General features: G+C 40.0%; 1 protein-coding gene across 6 annotated transcripts in view; it reads left to right on the top strand.

Moving 5' to 3' along the window:
• Window positions 1–18,954, top strand: part of ctnnd2b (catenin (cadherin-associated protein), delta 2b) — a 161,910-nt gene that overhangs the window by 76,669 nt on the left and 66,287 nt on the right. For all 6 annotated transcript variants that reach the window (XM_029453413.1, XM_029453411.1, XM_029453414.1 and 3 more), the window contains 6 exons: window positions 7,516–7,667; window positions 7,988–8,152; window positions 10,131–10,276; window positions 11,318–11,568; window positions 12,596–12,727; window positions 16,151–16,394. In XM_029453413.1, the coding sequence (XP_029309273.1) occupies window positions 7,516–7,667; window positions 7,988–8,152; window positions 10,131–10,276; window positions 11,318–11,568; window positions 12,596–12,727; window positions 16,151–16,394 (1,090 nt within the window). The remainder of the gene's footprint in view (window positions 1–7,515; window positions 7,668–7,987; window positions 8,153–10,130; window positions 10,277–11,317; window positions 11,569–12,595; window positions 12,728–16,150; window positions 16,395–18,954) is intronic.

The raw sequence follows: 18,954 nt of genomic DNA, 5'->3' as shown, positions 1-18,954 counted from the left end.
GATATGAATTACATGTTTATATAATTTTTCCCAGTTTCTGGCTATCAATCATTGAGCGTTAAGACCAAATGTAGAAGTTTTCATAAGCAGGACATAGTCTGAACCAGTAGTCGGCAATTCCAAAAGCAGAACTGAACTTTTTTTACATTGTAATTCTTATATACCGGTAGCCACTTGGGGGCAGCGAAAAAAGCACAATGGAATAATATTCATATGCACACGCAAGTTCATATGGCAAACATGTTTGCTAGAAGTTGCTTATTTACATATCCAGTAAAATCAGTATTAATTGGAGACATTATTCTGTAAACCCAATGAATATAAGTCCAGTATTGACTCTCCTTGCTCTGTTTTAGTCTCCACCAACATTGGAGAGAAATATTTGGTTCTTTAACAGCTGAAGCAATGTTAACCAGCTATTCGCTCATTTTGTCTGCTATTTGTTTATTTTTTTTATACTAAAAACAGCTTCCTGCTGTGGCTTGAAACAAGACTGATGAGACTGGTGAGAGTCAACCAAAACAGTAAAGTGGAAGGCCATTACACCAAAACAATGAGCTAAAAGACAATGTTTACTAGACTAAAAAAAGTATCACTGGTATGTACAGGTATTGGTGTTTTAATTTCAGAGTTCAAAGCAGTTGATTATACGAGCTCTCAGTGAGATCATGAACAACTCCCCGTGCCTCTCTGCCGAACTCTCATCTTTTATAATTTGGGTCCCAGGCATGATACCCATGACTCTTGTATAGGCGACCCCATGGGAGAGAGGTAGCATGCAGAAGACAGGCAGAGTCGTGCCAGTAGTTTGATATGCTAATCCATCCTTGCTGAGGCAGCTGGCCTGCTGTTCACAGTGCAGAGAGGAAAGGCACACACTCACACAAACACACACACACAAACACACACACACACAAACGCACGCACACACACACACACGCACGCACGCACACACACACACACACACACACACACATGCACATAGACAGGCATGCATATATAATTACACATGAAGCATGAAAAAAAGTGAGAAGTGTACAGGTCTAGATGCATATACTGTTTATGCCCACATGATATCATTGCTAAGCACTGACAGACACATGATTGTGAACCTAGGAATCGCAATTTTGTTAGATTTTTTTTCTGATGTTTAAATAACAGTTATGTAACCGACCACCTGACTAGTTAAAAGAAAAAGAACAAATGTGCCTGCAAGAGACACAGAGAGAGAGAGAGAGAGAGAGAGAGAGAGAGAGAGAGAGAGAGAGAGAGAGAGAGAGAGAGAGAGAGAGAGAGAGAGAGAGAGAGAGAGTGTTAAATGTTAAAGTGGCGTGCATGTACGATGTGCGATACTCTTTATTTAAAGAGTACGAAGGCTGGTGTCGTTTTTTTTAGACATTCTAAAACCAAAAACACAAGAACAAAAGTGAAAGGAATGTATTAAACAGCCTGCAGTAATTAGCATGTCTGGCTAACTAGCTTACTACCTTACTGGATTATTAACAAAGTGCTACTTCCAAGGCCCTTGGAGAACGTCATTCACAAACTACACTAGTTGTGGGGTTACAGTCTATGTTAAGAACAATTAAGTTCATGAACAGCACATCCACAGTGTGGGTGCAGGTCCTGCATGCTTTCAGAGTTTAGGCTCTGAAATGTTAGCCCTCTGTCATGCTCTTTATTGGATTTAGGGAAGTGTACACCGCAGCCAATGTTACCCAAGAAAGCATTACATTTGCAAAACACTCCTAGTCCTCATCCTAAAAGCATTTATTTTGTAAAGCTTTAGAAGTCAAACATAATATTTCAAACAGGGTTAGGCCTATGCTCGAAAGTCGTAATGCATTATAAACATACTTATAATGCATTATCATATGCTTATAGCACTGCATAATTGTAGTTATGCTGTAAGCATTAATGGTTATTCATAATGCTTCATAACAATAATCATAGCACATCATAAAGCATTTTATATACACATTATAATTTTTTATATAATGCAATATAATCAGTTATAATGCATTATAATGTGATTATTCTAAGTAGCCATTGTTTGCTTTAAGTTAGCTTAATAAGCTAGCTAACGTTAGCTTAATTAGCTAGCTAGCTACAGTTGATAATATCTTTAAATTGAAAAAAGGTGGAACATTTAACAGTTCCTGGCTAGAATTGGGACGCTTGCTTTTGTCAACCACTGTCTAAAATCAAGGATCCATTGTTTCAGAAATTACTGAGAATTTTGAGTGGTCAGCCTAAATCTGTCAAATGGTCAATTGGTATTTGTTTCACGCAAACATGTGGACGTTACTTAACGCACAGCCAAATACACCCACACATGAAAATAAGCCTTATATCACAGTGGTCCCCAACCGAAGAAAGAAAGAATGAAAAAAAAAATATTTTTATTGGGTATCAATCGGAAATGTTTTATTTTGAAAAATGACCGGATACATGTCAAGACCATAAATGATCTGCGCGGTCAATTTGAGCGGTCAATTGACGAGATGGATCGATGGTTCAAGACAAGGTCAGTTAAAAGACAATTTTGTGTGCGTTACTGAGTCCCAGGAGAGCAGTTTGCCGTCTAACCACCACCCGGCTGAAAGCTGTGGAACTCGGCTTGAACGCGGAAAGTCCAGCGCTGAAGTGAAGGGAACATATCACAGTGACTACATCAAATGTGGATTGTTTTGGACTGGAGATGAAGAGGATCCCAATACACACTGTGTTTTGCGCTACGAGTCGTTGGCGAACGAGGCTATGGAACCCGCCAAACTCAGGCGACATTTTGAGAGTAAACACAAGGATTACGTTGGGAAACCTTTAGAAATGTTTGAGAGAAAACGTGATACATTTAAGAAACACATGACGAAGGCGCCCTCACAGTTTGTATTTTGCGTATCTCTCAGTAGCAAACGATCTTGCTGTGGGTAAGTTGTGGCTCTGTTCGCTCGGACATAAACTCAGTAATAAATGTAGTCTACGTTTCATATGATGTGTAAAGTCTATCAACATTCACCGTTTAAATTACGCATGAACTTGTAGAATCCGTAGTTGTATTTGTATTGTTAATTTAATGTGTGAACGAGCGATATAGAGAAGGTCACATAAAGATGCCATTATTAGGCTGTCATTTGTCATATATTGTTGGAGTGTTAAGCAGGCCTATTGTTTTTTGGATATTTGGGGAGTTAGGTTGTCCGTGAGTGTTTTTGTATTGGTTAACCGTTAAGTGGTCCCTGAAAAGGTTTCAGAAACACTGCTGTAGGTCAAGACGCTCGTCTCAGTCACGTGCTACTTTACTTCTAAAATGAAGCACACAAGCTAGCAAAGATGAGTGGAAAACAAACATCTTTAAAGAGCTTTTTTGGAAAGGGGAAAAGACCCAATGAGGAGACAGAAGAAGAAGAAGAGCCTACGACTTCCAAGAAAAATAAAGCTGCATTTAAAAAACAATATCAGGAGTCCTACTTAAAATACGGGTTTTTAGCTACAGGTGATTCTCCCGCTCTGCATAATATGTGGCGACAGGCTAGCAAATGTGGCAATGAAGCCTTCAAAACTGCCAGGGCTCCCACTAATTCAGTGTAATGGTGAGTTTTTATGCACTTTATATCTGTTTTTATGCCGGTCATTTTATTTTGTCATATTTATCCCCCCACACTTTTAAGGCTGGTCCGTGAAAATAGTGTCTTACATGAAACCAGTCCGTGGCGCAAAAAAGGTTGGGGACCGCTGTTATAGCACATACAACTAGATACATAAACACACACACACACACACACACACACAGAAGCAGCAGAATCCACTTCTTTACTCAAGCTGGTGAGCAGATTAGTGCGACACAGCCAGCGTCTTCATGCTTCATGCTGGGGATGCTCGCCAGTGTGCATGTTAATCTGTGTGTATGTGACTATGTTACATGCAGCTATTTGGGACTGAGCATGCAGTTTTGTGTGTGTGTGTGTGTGTGTGTGTGTGTGTGTGTGTTACAGACAACTCATACCTCAATTGCCGTATCTAAAAATAGATAGCTGATGAAATATTAAAATGTGTCAATAGTAAACGCTGGTCGCGATGCGGAAGAAAAGCTCCTCAACAACTTTAAATGTGTGTGCGTGGCAGAAGAAGAGATTAATGAGCCCTAGCAGGTCTATCAGTGTAAGACTGTCCGCGACTACATGCATGTAGGTATATATACAGATGTGACATGTGTTCATGCATGCGATCACGGAGCAGCAAAAGTGAGACAGTGTGTGTGTGTGTGTGTTCACTGAACTTTGAAAATATATTCAAATGCACAGGCAGACACCTCTTATGGCACCACATTACTTTCCTTCTAATACACTAATACACCCTTCCTACACATACATACACACACACACACACACACACACACACACACACACACACACACACACATACATTCCTTCACTCTTTCACCTCAGATGGATTCAGTGGAGCCTTCAGTGTTTCTGCCATCTGAGTGATAATGTATTTATGAGGCCCCTTCGCCTCCCTAAAGGCTCCACTACCCACATGAAACACACCTAAAGTGGCAAACAAAAACTGTGGAAAACATCCCCTGGCTTTGTGCACACATCTGGGTTTGTGTGCATGTGTGCGAGAGTGTGAATCCATCTGAAAAAGGCGTGGAGTACAAATTCTTCAATTGCATTATGTGTTTTTGTACACCCATGTGTGCATGTACCCAAGACAAACCTATATTGGACAAGGAGGCCTTGACCTAGTAAACTCACCCAGCACCATTGGCTTAATATCACATTTTAAATAATGCATAATCACCAGCTACACTGCCTACAGGATCCATTTGCTGTATTTTTAAGTGACTTTTCACTTTGGTCGAGCTTTGTTTTCCAACGCGCTTATGCGGAGTGACTCCATTTGCCGTTAGCTGCTGACTTTATCTCTCCCATGCAGTTGATATTGACCGCTGGCACACTATGAGTTCTCATTCTCTCCTATTTAATCATCAAACAAACAAGCAACGTTTGTCTCATGCACTGTTCTTGCTTTGATTCTTAGACTGCTGGCAAAAAAAGTGACATCAGTGGAGATTAAAGGGACAGCCACTGTTGATGGAGGACAGCTCAAGAACTCCTTTGAGAGTACAAATACTGAGCACTAAGAATTTATAGGCCTATTGAGAGCTGATATAAAGCAGTAAAGGGTTTTTCCTGTGCAGTGAGTTGTTAGACACAAAGGCAAACAGATGTAGAAGTTATAAAAGTGGCTAGAGTACACTCATGTGTTACTGCAGCAAACTGCTACTGGGGGACATCGCTATATGTAACAGTTTGGATAAAAATGAGTGTTATTTCTGTAATTAAAGTCGTTGATGAGGCACATCATTGCTATCATCACCAAAAGTGAATTAATCAACAGTGCATCCAACCTTTTACAGGATTCAATAAGAGGGATGGGAGAGATTTGGCCCTCCTGTCCTCAAATGATTCAATTGAGTTCACTTCAGATGTTATGGGCAAGCGCACGGTTTGCGCTCTACAAAACATTCTAAAAATGCTTTGTCATTATTTTCCATGCATGTGCATTTACATTTACATTTACACATAGCATGTTCTGGCATGGCATGTTTGTGTTATGTGTATCAGTTTTCATGTTTACACTAGAAATTAAATGATCCATGTGCAAATGCCTCAGAAACATGTATGAAATTAGCAATGAAGCATTTTAACACATTATGCTTTTGCTATAGGCTATGTGTGTGTGTACTTGTGTGTTGCAGCGTCATAACATTATTACAAACATGATTACAAACTGACAAAGTGCACCCGGAGAAAATCTATTACATTCACTAAGACTCCTGCTACATCTAAGGGTCCTGAGGCAAATGAGACGTGTGATAAAAAGTTACCATTTACAAAGTGACTGATTTGATAGCTGACCAGCTGCTCGCTCACTGTAGGTCTGTCCAACTGGAGTCTGGTCGACTGATCTCTTGTAGACTTTGGATGAAAGCCTGAATGTGGAAGTAGCAGAGTAAGAGTTGTGGTAATAAAAAGCAGCTTCCCTGGAAGGGGTTACTCAGCGGTATCAGTGATTCTCACACTTGAATTTATACATGACATTACAAAGTGTAGAAGATGTGTAATGAGCCAGGGACTAAGCTCAGTCATTGGTAATGTTTCACAAAATGAGAAAATGATTAATGTACCTCTTAAGGAATAGTTGGTGGCTTTTTCTTTCTTTCTTACATACCCAAAGCGAGGTGAAAGCCTGCTGTATATGTCTTTGTAGTATGTATGTAGTCTGTCAAAAAAGTATGTTGAGGGATGAGATTATTTTACTGTAACTACTGAATGACTAATGCTGGCATTGCACTACACATCATTTCTGCATCTGCATATGAATGCAGAATCTGTAGACAATGGGACAACATTTTTGTATTGGAAGCGTTCTGGTTTCCAGTTGTAGTGTGTTTGAAGTACATTATTGACCAATCATGTTTGAGCGGGCTTTAGTTGAAAGCAGGGAAACTCCATGTGAGGCTTTGGCAATCTTGTAATCTCTGATGACGATTTAGCTTTTTATATTTGTTATATTGTTAACTGAGTGTCAACGGGCTACTTGTAAAAACAATGCAATCCAAGACGTCGCCTCTGAACTCCAACTCTATTCTCGCGTCTAAACTTGCTAATCAGACTTTAAACAATGACTTCCAGAAGAAGTAAGACATTTCACTTTTAAAACTCCTGGTGTGACGTAAGGGATCAGAAATACACTTTGAAATTCAGACAATTTGTTAAACTAAACTATAATAATTATTAATAAAGGTACAAATTTCGCTTTTCAAAGAGAAATGTGATTATTTCAATACATCAATGAGTGTATTATTAATGTGACTCTTTGCTCCTACTGCTAAATTATAGAGAGAAATATGGAGTGCAGAAAGAGAAAGACGGGAAATACAGAGCGATAAAGAAAGTGATAGAGAGAGTGAGAAAGGAAGACAGTGAAGGAGTGTGTTTTTAAATGGAGGTCAGGAACAGAGTGAGATTTACAGAGCATGAGGAGAAGAGTGAAGAGATGATGGAATAACACGGTGGGTAAAAAGCAAATGGGTGTCTCAAAAAAGAGGACAAGGCCTTCTATTTTATTCTATTTCGGCTTTCAGTCCTCTCTTTTCTTCTTCACTTAATTTCAAGGCCTGTTGCAAACTGAGGCATTATATATAAAATATTTGTTGTATTCACATTAATTATTTTTCCCATAAAAAAGAAATACATTGTATAACATGTGGGATTTAAACTGACTTACAAAACACCTCGAGGGCCATGAACAGAAAAAATCTTTTCACAACTGTTACAGAAGTAAAAGCTGTCCAAAAAATGGTGACAAAACGTTTGATTCAAACCATGACGTAACCTAACTAGACATCTCTCCCACCCTAAACCCAAATCTGTCTCAGGAATTTACAGAAATTGCCCATTAATACTTTATTAATTCTTCTCTTCCTTTCCTTTTTCCCATCAGGGCAAGGACTTCTGTCCCAAAGCGCTTTGCAGCTTAACCACCAGGATGCCTATGCAGCAGCTGGTTACCATAGTAACCATGGGCTGGCACTTGGTGAATCGATCATGGGCCGCGGCGGGCAGATTGGAGGGGCTGTTCACAGCTACAACCAGGTACACACGTGAACCTTTTCTGTTTACAATAATCAAAAGGCATCTTTTCCCTTGTTTATTTTTCTCCATTTTAAATGTCCCTTCATTTCCATCTTCCTCCACCCCTCTGCTTTATCCTTCCTCTCTCTATTCACACTTTCTCCTCTACATCATGTTAATGTCTTCTGCTTCACTCACTTCTAATCCACGTTTCTTTGTACTTCCCATTCTCTTCCTCTCTCCGTCTTCATTCATTTACATCTCTCCTCCCCCACACTTGCTGCCTGACCCCTTACTTTCCTCCCGTCTCTCATCTTTCTCCACACTCTTGCCCTCTCTAGGTGACATCCAGCCGTGCAGCTGCCCACTTAGCGGGAATTGACTCTCCCTCCCAGTCCCAGAGAGACTCCTTTGCCCATGGCAGTGCCTTCCACATGCCCACTGAGGCCGGATCTGCACCTGTTGGACCACCCATGTATTACTCCTGTGCCACTTTGCCTGCACAGGTACACATCCCTGAAGAGATTACTGTGATGCTTCTGTTGTCTTACAGATGTTTTCTCCACTCCTCTCAATAGCACACTATTGGTGGAATCCTTAACAGTTCTATAACCGAGTGGAGCCGATGGGTTTTAGAGTTACTATGGGCATTTTCTATTGGTTTTATTTCTTACACATATTTGTATTGAAAATAATGCTTTACTGACCATCTCATCAGTATCAAATACTCACCCATCTAGGTTTTAAAGGTGGCTTAGTAAAGTGTAAAATGTACTCTGCTCCCTTGCAGAGGATGGTCACAACAGGTACAATGGAATTAAATGGCAAACCAGAGTCATGGCAAGACAAATCAAAACATCCATAGAAACCTCCCAAACTTCTCCTGTAAAATAAACGTTTAAATAAACCACTGTGGACATCATGTCGGTTTGGCAATGAATTTCCATAAACACTACTTCCAGCAGAGATTCATAGCTACATAGGAGTAGTTGAAATAATGTATTTTATTGGAACATACTGTTGATTAAAGGTAGAGAAGCTGATCTTGCTGCAGAAGAAGTTTTTGACTGGATCACCACCAAGCTTCAGACAAATTTTGCAGCGGAATCGATCCATTTCAAGATCCATTTCCCTTTGAGCAAAACAACTTTGGTGGTTGTTAGACGAATGACAATGGTACAAATATAATATGTTTCTTGAATAAACTGTGTGCAGGGAAAGCAACTGTCAGTTAGAAAGCTAGCTTACTTTATTCGCCTTCAGTAACTCTTGATGAAGAATGCCAGGGGGAGTAGACAGCCCCGTTACAGAGAAAACAGGAAGATGTAGTGAATCTAACAGTTGCCTTCCTCTGCAAATAAGCAAGCTAAAATTATTTCAGAGCCACACTTCAAAACCAAAGGCAATGAGGATTGAATAAGAGTTTTGGTGGTTTTGTACCTTTTAGGAATACAACAACAAGGTAACCCCCATCAATACTTATCTTTTCCACAGCTTGCAAAGGTGCAATATCTATAAACCCTTTTGTTTCCTTTTTTATCTTTAAAAAGAAAGAAACAAATGGAAATTCATTATTAGATTTCAGTAATAGGTCGATCTCGCATTCACACATATTAGTCATGACTTGCAGAAGATTACACCTCTCCATTCGTTTTGGGTGAACTACTTCACCAACAAAGTATTAGTTAAATGTGTAGCAGATTTATACTACTTACTTACTAACTGCTGTAGTAGCCAAACTGCCAACTCTTCATCTAAGCGACATCACTGCTATCGGGGTAGCAATTGAAGAAATAGCCTATCCTGCATCTTTCTTGTAATTAGTAGAATGGGTTTATGAGATCGGCAAGCATTTTCTCTTATAAGGTCGGTCAGCCGTGCGGCCACAATGGGACAAATGGATTTTAAATTCTGGCCTCTTAGGTGATGATTTAGACTCGTATTGCTTCTTTTGCTGCACTGCGATGAATTCCAGGCCTCAGGGTTTAGAGATTTTAGGAACACTTTTTTAATCATGTCTGAATTAATTTCAACAGATTTACCGGCACTGTTTCCTGAGCATCTTCACTTCAGCTCGTCATGACCAGGCTCATTTAAATTAATGAAGTGTTTAAAACGGTACCTTTAGCTCTGTCACTGCAAGACCTTGAAGATATTTCTTCAATGTATTTCCCCAGTTGGAACAAAAATGAAAATGCATGTTTGGGATTCTGAGAGAACTTCATTTGGAGGCCCATTGCTCGCAGTCGGATTTCGTGTTAATTTGGTTATAAAAGTTCAGCGTCATCCCTTCATGTTTGGTCTGATAACTCCAAGCCTCTTCATCAGGATGTTATCTCAGATTAGAGTCTCTGCTCCCTGGTTTTCCAAGCTCCGGGGGGAGTTGTTCATCTCTCTCAATATAATGATATGAACAAGAGGAGTGGATGAATATTTAAAGTGAGTGACATTGCTCTTTAATGAAGTACAACTCCTCTATTACAGCGTGTGAGCTCCCCTCTGCAGGCGGTGGGATCCCCTACCAAGCTGCAGCGCCTGGGATCAGTCTCCTCTGACATGCCCAGCTACGCCACGCTACAGAGGGTGTCCTCGCCCAAACAGTCACCCAGCCGACTCGCAAAGTCCTACAGGTTGGTTCAACTTTCGTCAACAGACCAGTTGACTTAATAATAGCTCTTTGATAGGATAAGATTACGTAAGACTTTTACTGGTCCCAAAGCACTAAGGAATACATCTGCTGATCAATACCAAGACTTCTTGCTTTGAAAAACACTAAAGCTAAACGTAACTAATTGGCCTGTGGGAGATTATTAAAGGTCTTTTGAATTAAATCAAAGTTTATCGTCTGTTTTACTACAAAAACGCCCAGCTTGTATTATTCATGTTAGACAACCGTGCTAATACTTAGGTCATTTTACATCACACTCTATCATGCTTTAACCTACCTCTATATGAAAATGGGATGTAACCAATTTAAGTAGAGCTTCAATAAGCGTTTACAACAGATGTGATGCAAATGTTATCCTGAATATAGCATAAACATGGTTAAAGCAAAGACTTTGTATAGATTTCTATCCAATACACTTGTCTCGGGCCCTTGATTTTGACTGAATGCATTGGGCTCACGTTTTTGGGTGTCGACTAGGAAATATTTCAAAAATTGTATATTCTGCAACTGTTCTTCTCCATAGACACAGGCACTACTCTTAATGGTCTACAGAGCTCTTTGTATTGAATTGGGTGTTTAGGGCACAATTTACAACCAATAAATCTTTGATGAAGCTCCTGAAGTGCAATTACATTGAAAAAGACATACAGTGTTAAACCCAGAACTACTCCAGCAGACTGCTGCTGGGCCAGTCATGGCAAGACCATGCTGGTTAGCCAAATGTTATTCAAACCTGCAGAACTTTATTCAAACTGATTGTGGATCCCAAGCATTGTTTGTCAGAATTTTGAGTTGAGTTGATATTGCACTTGATCATTAATTATCAAAGTACTCTTTCTGTTCTTCAACCCTAAACCATTTTACTTTCTCAGGCTCAGCAAAGGCACACTTTTCACAGGCTGAATAGTACTACCCCCTTTTGTCTATTATGGTCTTAGTCTTTAAAGGACTTAATTAAGTATTAACAATACCAACCAAACCCTTCCATTTTCTCCTCCTGCAGCACCTCATCGCCCATCAACATGGTAGCATCGGGTGCCGCTGGCTCCACCTCCCCCCTCCCCATGACAGCCTCCCCAGGGGGAATCCACAACTCATCGCCCATCCACCAGCTCAGCTCAGTGGTGGGCAGCTACGCCACGCTGTCACCCACCAAGCGCATGCTGCATCACATCGGACCAGACGGCTACAAGATTTCCCACGAGCTGTATGCCAACGCAACCCTGCAAAGGCCTGGTAGCCTTGCAGGTAGAGGTAAAGTCAATTCAATTATTACTTTTTTGTGTGGATGTGTAAAATGCATTGCAAACCTTTCTTTTCACAAAAGCCTTTCCGTAAAATCTTATGTCTGTTGTTTTTGTTGTTGTCCTGCATTTTAGCGCCTTGAGATTGCTTTTAGCTTTGAAAGGCGCTTTATAAATACAATTTATTATTATTATTATTATTATTATTATTATTATTATTATTATTATTATTATTATTATTATTATTATTATTGGGTCATATATAGTGGATTTGTTAGTTTGAAATATTTTATTTAGTACAAATGAAAACGAATACAAATGTGCTCATGTTGAATGTAACCTTTGCATGCCTTTTGATTACAAATGTCACATATATTTTGTCACATATTGTAAACAGATACAAATACTAGCTTTGCAATACACCACTGGTCCAATGTGATCTCATCCCTACGTGTAAGATTTTGCCACTTAGGCAGAAGACACATCGTCACTAAAAATATCTCAGCTTTTGGATTCCCCTGGGTCCCCTGGTTGAAAGTCCTGTGTTTGTTTGATCCGTCCACCCCCCCTCCCTCCCGACCAGACTTTACCGCTCTTCATTCTACGTCAATTGTTCAAAGTGTCTTAATATTTACGCTGATTGGTTTACATTGAAGTTACTTGAAAGCCTGGTACTACTCATCCAGAAGCTAAAAATGGGCCTTGTGCGTTGGTATCAAGACTCTGACAGCTTCTGCTCAAGCGTCTGTATTTGACTCCATGGGAGTAAGATCAGGCTGCCTAGTCTATAATGGGTTGTGTGGACTGATCTTGATGGGGACTTGGAGTCAACAGGGGCCCCCAAACAGGCTAATCTGGTCATGGCATGAGAAGTGATCACAGCTTTTCTGTAAATGTGTTTTAAGGAGTGATTCAAAAGATAGTATTGGTTATTGGTCTAAATTTAGAGATCACCTCAACAACCTCAGAGAATATAGTTAGCACCGATCAATCCATCTGTCAGTATATCAAACCTCCATATTCCCTGTTTTTTCCAGGCTCCAGAGGCTCCTACAGCAGCCAGCACAGTCACCTGGGCGCTGAGCTCCGACCTCTGCAGTCTCCTGAACACCACATCGACCCCATCTACGAAGACAGAGTCTACACCAAACCCAACCTTAGAGGACAAGGTAAGCTGAGATGGGGAAAATAAGGAAATGGGTTATTTATATATACTTTGTCTTATAAGTTGTTACTAATGTCGTTTTTTAAAGTTTAATAATTAATTCACTATTTAGGACAAATTTAAACTGTTAATGAGACACATTGAAGGGTTGTTAGGTTGTGGAAAAATGTCCTTACTGGGTGCTTCATTAATAGGGTTAGGGTATTCTCACTTTTTAATATGCCGATGAAAGCTCTAAGCGTCATAACTTTGAGGAATTGCATTAACTTAATCACCGGAGTATCTCTCTAGCCGAGCTACATTATAAAGACAAAGCATGTGTCAAACTGGAGGAGAATAAACACTGCCCAAAAGCATTTTCTCACCTGGCAACCACCCATTTTGCATCGTGTCAGACAACTAAATGGGTGTTATCAGTGATTATCGCTATCATTGTAATGTGTCAGAAGGGCCAAACTGCACCTGCTACGTTGTAAAAGTGAAAGTGAAACATAAAAAGATTATATTGTAAAACAGAATTAAATGTACCATTTTGAACACATACAAACAATTTATTGTGGTTTAGGCAACACAACTATTTTGTTAGGTTTAGGAAAAGATTGTGGTTTAGGTTAAACTACGTTTGTAAAGGGAAAGTGAAATTTATAAGACGTCAACACGTTGGTTTTTACACGGGACGCAAACATCGGCCTTCTGGGTGAAAGACCTGAGTCACCTGACTTTCGCCTTTCTTCCTGTCATAATTACTGTGGTCGCTAGAGGTCGTCTTCTTGTATCCTTTCTTTCGGTGATCAACCATGTGAATAGATCATAAAACCTTCTGGTTGATGTAGCAGGTCCCTTCTGACCCACATCTATGAGGCTGATGACCACTGATGATGCCCATTCAATCGGCTGATTACATTTGAACCGGGTGCAGCAAACCAAAAGTGGTTCTTTATTTCTTATAACTGATCTATAAAGCGTTAGTTAATGACTTATTAACCATTAATAAAACCATTAGTTGAAACTTATAAAGCCTTTATAAATATACTTTATTAGTAAGTGGTACTGAAGAGGTAGAAGGAACAGGAGGGGAGAAGAACCTGTAGTAACACTTGGAGTAGATTAAAGTGACACTGTAAACACAGAAATGTGCTTCAAATAGTCCAAAATTATAAATAGCAGCGTGTTGTAAATCACCCAGTGACCCTTCTAAATTTAAAACCCAGAGAGTAGAAGAACCCATCAACTGATGCACTGAAGAAGTGATGGATCAAATCATTATTGTACAGCACACTTTGAGGTAGAACAGAAAAAGATATAGGTGTTTTTAATGGTTTGTATTAAAGGCTGCTGTATATTAGATATTTCCTCGTCCCATCTGATCATGTAGCGCTATTTACCAGATCAGGTAGGCAAATCCAATTGGGGTCTCAATGGCAATTTGTCTCTCAGTCACAGTCTGTTAACTAATTAGTTTCAAGGCTGAAAATTAATCTCAATTAATCCCATGGGCGTTAGCTTGGGTGCTTGGAAATCAAAGCAAATCAACCGTGTCCTAAAATGTTGTCAACGCTGTGCTGCAGGTTTGCTCGCCTGAACGATTTATGTTGCTGCAAAGGGAAATACACAGACAGAGAAATATGAAATAAAAACCTCTCATACCACAAGGTTTTGTTCCAAAAAGGATTTGAGGTTGTGCCGTACTCCGCACACACTGATGGGTCACTCTGATGCATCAAAATAACTCAATTACCATTTAAAGCTTTGTGGCAGTGAATGTAAGTCACGACAGCGGCACTCTGATTGTCATTTTTCTTTTTTTTCTTTACACTTAGATCTGTTTTAATTTGTTCTGTACAACACAAAGTAGCTGTTGAAACCTGACTATGTTTCAAGGTCAATTCAAAGTTGGAAACAAACAGACAACACTTACTTTACACCCGACTTCACATCACATGTGAATTTCCTCAGGCCTTTTCAAGGTCCCTTCAGTTATGTACACACACAACACACACACACACACACACACACACACACACACACACACACGCACACACACTGACCCAGCTCACCTCCCTCAGAGTGAGCCGGTGTAACCGTGTTGACTATCATGCCCAAGTGATTTTTGAGCTCAATTTTAACAAAAAGACAATTCCTCTCTCTGTTTGACACTGACTTGACTACCAACTGGGCAAAGTAGGCAACTGCCCTGGAGCCCCAAACCCTCACTGTGTGGCAATTATTTTTTGGTAATTATATATATATATATATATATATATAAATAAAGCAGTATAATAAATGTCAATTGTAAGAGCTTTAAAGAAATACGTCAACACAGAGAGTGGGAGGTCAAGGGTATCACAGCTCATTTTTGCCCCTGAGATCTCCTACCACGTTAATCTTGTAACGTGTGACATGTTTATTTTCCTTAATGTTTTATCATTTTTTGCATGTCTCATTTATTTGACTGCTTCTGTCTTTTTCATTATATTTTTCTACTGAAAAATCATTTGGTGAGTTCACCTTTTCACCTAAAGTTATCCCACCTGTTGAGTTTTTAAAGCAACAATATGTAATGATTGGTATGTTTGCGATTTAGCGGCCCTACAGTTTCAGACTGCATTTTTTATGAATACATTACTTATGAATGATCAAAAAAACTAGCAAGTTGACACATTTGCTAACACAGCCAAACATCAAGCAAGTGGAACAACACAAGACAAAGCAAGTCAGGTAATATTACTAACCCGCTCACCCAGTATCGGCACCTGCGCTGCTCCTTGGAAGAATCCCCGCCCCCCGCCCCCCGCCTAAAAACCTCCTCGCAGTTGTCAAAAGCTCCTGTGCTAACGGTGTAAACACCGGTGCTCCGGGCACCCAGTCCTGGCAGCATGGCTAACTAAGCTAACAGCTAACTAAGCTAACAGCTAACTAGCTGACGGCAGCTACTGTCTTAATGCTTTTAATATTTTTGAATTGTTTTGCCTTGCCTTGCCTTACTGTTGGCGGAAGTTAGTGGTTAGTGTTACTTTTGTAACAAGTTAAGCTTTTTTTCCATCAGGAAACTCCGTAAATTACAGAAAGTCAATGTTGCATCAAAATGATTTTGAAGCTGTTATTTGAGTTTAAATAGTAACATAATGTTGCTTTAAGTTGTTATTGCAGTTTGCCATATTTATTTAAGTTTTATTTATTCGTTTGCTTCCTTCCTCTCTGCTTTTTTTCTTCTGTGCTGTTTTGTTTCATTGGTGGTGGTGTTGTTGCTTTTTCTCATTGTGTCTATATGTACGTGCATCCTTATGTTGGCACTCGTGTGTGGTTCCGATTTCTTCTTCCCCTGCTCCCCGCCCCTCCTCGGCTACATCAAACCCAGTGGTGAACCAACTGTACCAAGAGGTCCTCAACTATCTGCTCTTTCCCTACTCTCCGCTTCCTGCTTTAGCCCCGCCTTCCCCCGGTGTTGACCCAATCCCCTTGCAGCGAACAGGAAGCCAGAGCGCCGTGGGCACCTTTCAGAGAGGCAGCTTTGCCGCAGGAGGCGGGGTAGCTGACTACGCCAACCCATACCGCACTCTTCAGTTCTGCCCATCAACCGAGTCGCCTTACAGCAAGTCAGGCCCCGCCCTCCCCCCTGAGGCTTCCCTGGGCCGGTCTCCATCAGTGGACAGTATCCAGAAGGACCCAAGGTGAGGAAAAACAAGACATATTTATGTCAAATCAGCTCTGACTTGATGATGAAGCCTGTGTGTTCCACTCCCTTTCCACTTTCACTGAACTTACTGATGGCCAGATTCACCACATTAAACATAATTATGTACACATCAAGCTTTAACAGTGAAAAAGAGCTCTATTGCAATTTTTAAAAGAGTGTCACAGTTTTAAAGTTTAACATGGTGACTCCAAACTGTTTGTAGCACCTCAACAGATAAATGACTGTCAGGATTTGACGGTCCAGTGCGGTAAAAGGCTGGTTGAATCTGGGCTTTAGTATGATGCACACGTCACGCCACATCTTTCACTGTCCTCTCTAGTTTGCCTGGTGTTGGGGCTTTGGGCAAACTGCTGTACGAATTCCTGCGTACACCTCTTGGTCCAATTTAAAAGTTTCTAGTGGAGTACCTCTGTGTCAGTGACAATCAGTAACATTCTGTGCAGCAAGTAGACACAGTTAATGCGCAAAGTGCATGAAGTCTGCTTTTAAACTAAGAGAGCTCTGTGTACGAGCATGGGTGTGTGAGAATGAGGGAGAGAGGGAGACACAGCGACATACAGACATAAAAAGAGTTAGAGAGAGACGCATACAGCGCCAACGTAATAGCTTTTTATCATTCTTTTGTTACAATCAAGTTTGAAATACTATTCCAATTGTCCCATGGATTTTTCTTTCTGACTAATGACTGGACAGACATGCTGTCACAGATAGAAGCAGCCTAATTAAAGTTGAAATGTCTCTCTGTGTGACATTTCAGCTCAGGTGTAAGCAGGAGACATTTGTTTTCTTGCTTAAATGTAATATTTCTAATGAGGAAGTCACATTGTGCTGAACTGCTTATTATATGGTAACATTTGGAGGCACAAGAACATCTTTCCGTGTCGTTAGGATAGGTGACTTTTGTTGTTGTTGCCATTGCTCTTTCCTTCACCCATTGTCCAAGTGTTTATTTATCCGTGCACATTGCACTCACATTGTCTGTTTGTTCAATCTTGAGCTCTGGCATCATTGTTGTGCAGCTTCCAGCATCCACACATCTGCACTGCTACATTCAAAGGACTGACTTGTGATGCACGGCATTTTGCTTTACCTTCACAACATGCACCGCCAGTGCTTGCACTGTATGAATGAGAAAGTGCTATTTCAGTAGCAACAACCACATTGTGTTAAAGGGAGGGTCCCCCAACATTTTAATGATATATTATTTAATATTCTATATTCTATTATAAAGGAACATTGTGATGCTGCAGTAAGTTTTACTGTTTCCAAGCTTGCCGCACTGCAGCTGTTCTTGAAGCTCAAAAGGCATGTTATCATTTATTATCTAATAATTGTCTAAACAAATCCCGTAAAGAGACCAAAACTAACAATGTCTCAGTCCATCTCTCAATGCTTTCCGGCTTCCCTACCATTTGTTCCTACTAAAGATATATTTCAAACGAGGACATTTATTGGGGACTATTTTTATTTGCAGATTAATCTACATTTGGTACTCTAGTTCAGTTTCCCAAATGGGGTTACTAGTACCCCTAGGGGTACTTTGGGGTACTGCATAGGTGAGATCTTTTTTTTTACGTACATTTTTAAAATATCACTTAGCGCATAGTTCCTAATAATAATTATACTTTAGGCATATACAATTTTGATTTGTTGAATGACCAAAATCAAGAAAATATACAACTACAATGCCGTCTTAGTGTTTTTGCATGATGACAAAAAATAGAATTTAGTGGTGAATTCTAAACCTTTAGTAAATCTGACACCGATGGCGCAGCGCTCTATTATACCTCTTTATATAGACATTTCTTTTCCCTTTAAAGAGGATCCTTGTTAAAAAATATTTCAAAGTGAAATAATTATTGAAAAAAGTTAAAAGAAACACTGCTCGAGTTACGTATTTACAGCACCAGGAAAGTGTATATGGACTTGAGATAAACTACAGAGCCTAGAGGTCTTTGCCACAGAGGAACACCCATCTTCGACCTCGGCCTTCATTTTGATCTCAACTACACACCTGCAAAGTTTCGTGACTGCATCTTGCAGGGTTCCATCACAAAATCTGTCCACTGACGTATAAACATCATGGCAAAGTACTCAAAATCTCCTCTGTGGTAGTTCCCCCTACAGTAGGTGTCTCCAGGGCCACATTTTGCCATGACACACAAACACACACACGCACGCACACGCATGCACACGCACGCACACACTCACAAGATGAAAACAATACCAGTATCACTTTCACAGCTGGTAATAAACCATATGAGGTTTTGGTTAAACAGGAAATACTTGTTAATAAGATCAATTCATTGTTGGTTTCGGTCTTTTCATGGGATTTGTTGACAACAACACAATGATAGACTCTCACTAGCCTTAATCTCTAAACAAACACACCAGGTTTTTTAGATATTTGCCAATTGGTCAATGTAGCTGTTAAATACTACAACACCACAATCATTGATTTTAGATTATACCTACATGGTTTAGGCATGATGCATAACCTATGAATGTGTGAGGTATAAAAAAAACTAGGATCA

The sequence above is a fragment of the Cottoperca gobio genome, chromosome 17 (genome assembly GCF_900634415.1).
Source record: "Cottoperca gobio chromosome 17, fCotGob3.1, whole genome shotgun sequence".
NCBI lineage: Eukaryota > Metazoa > Chordata > Actinopteri > Perciformes > Bovichtidae > Cottoperca > Cottoperca gobio.
Note: the sequence above shows the minus strand (reverse complement) of the source record. Positions and strands in the feature narration are given on the sequence as shown.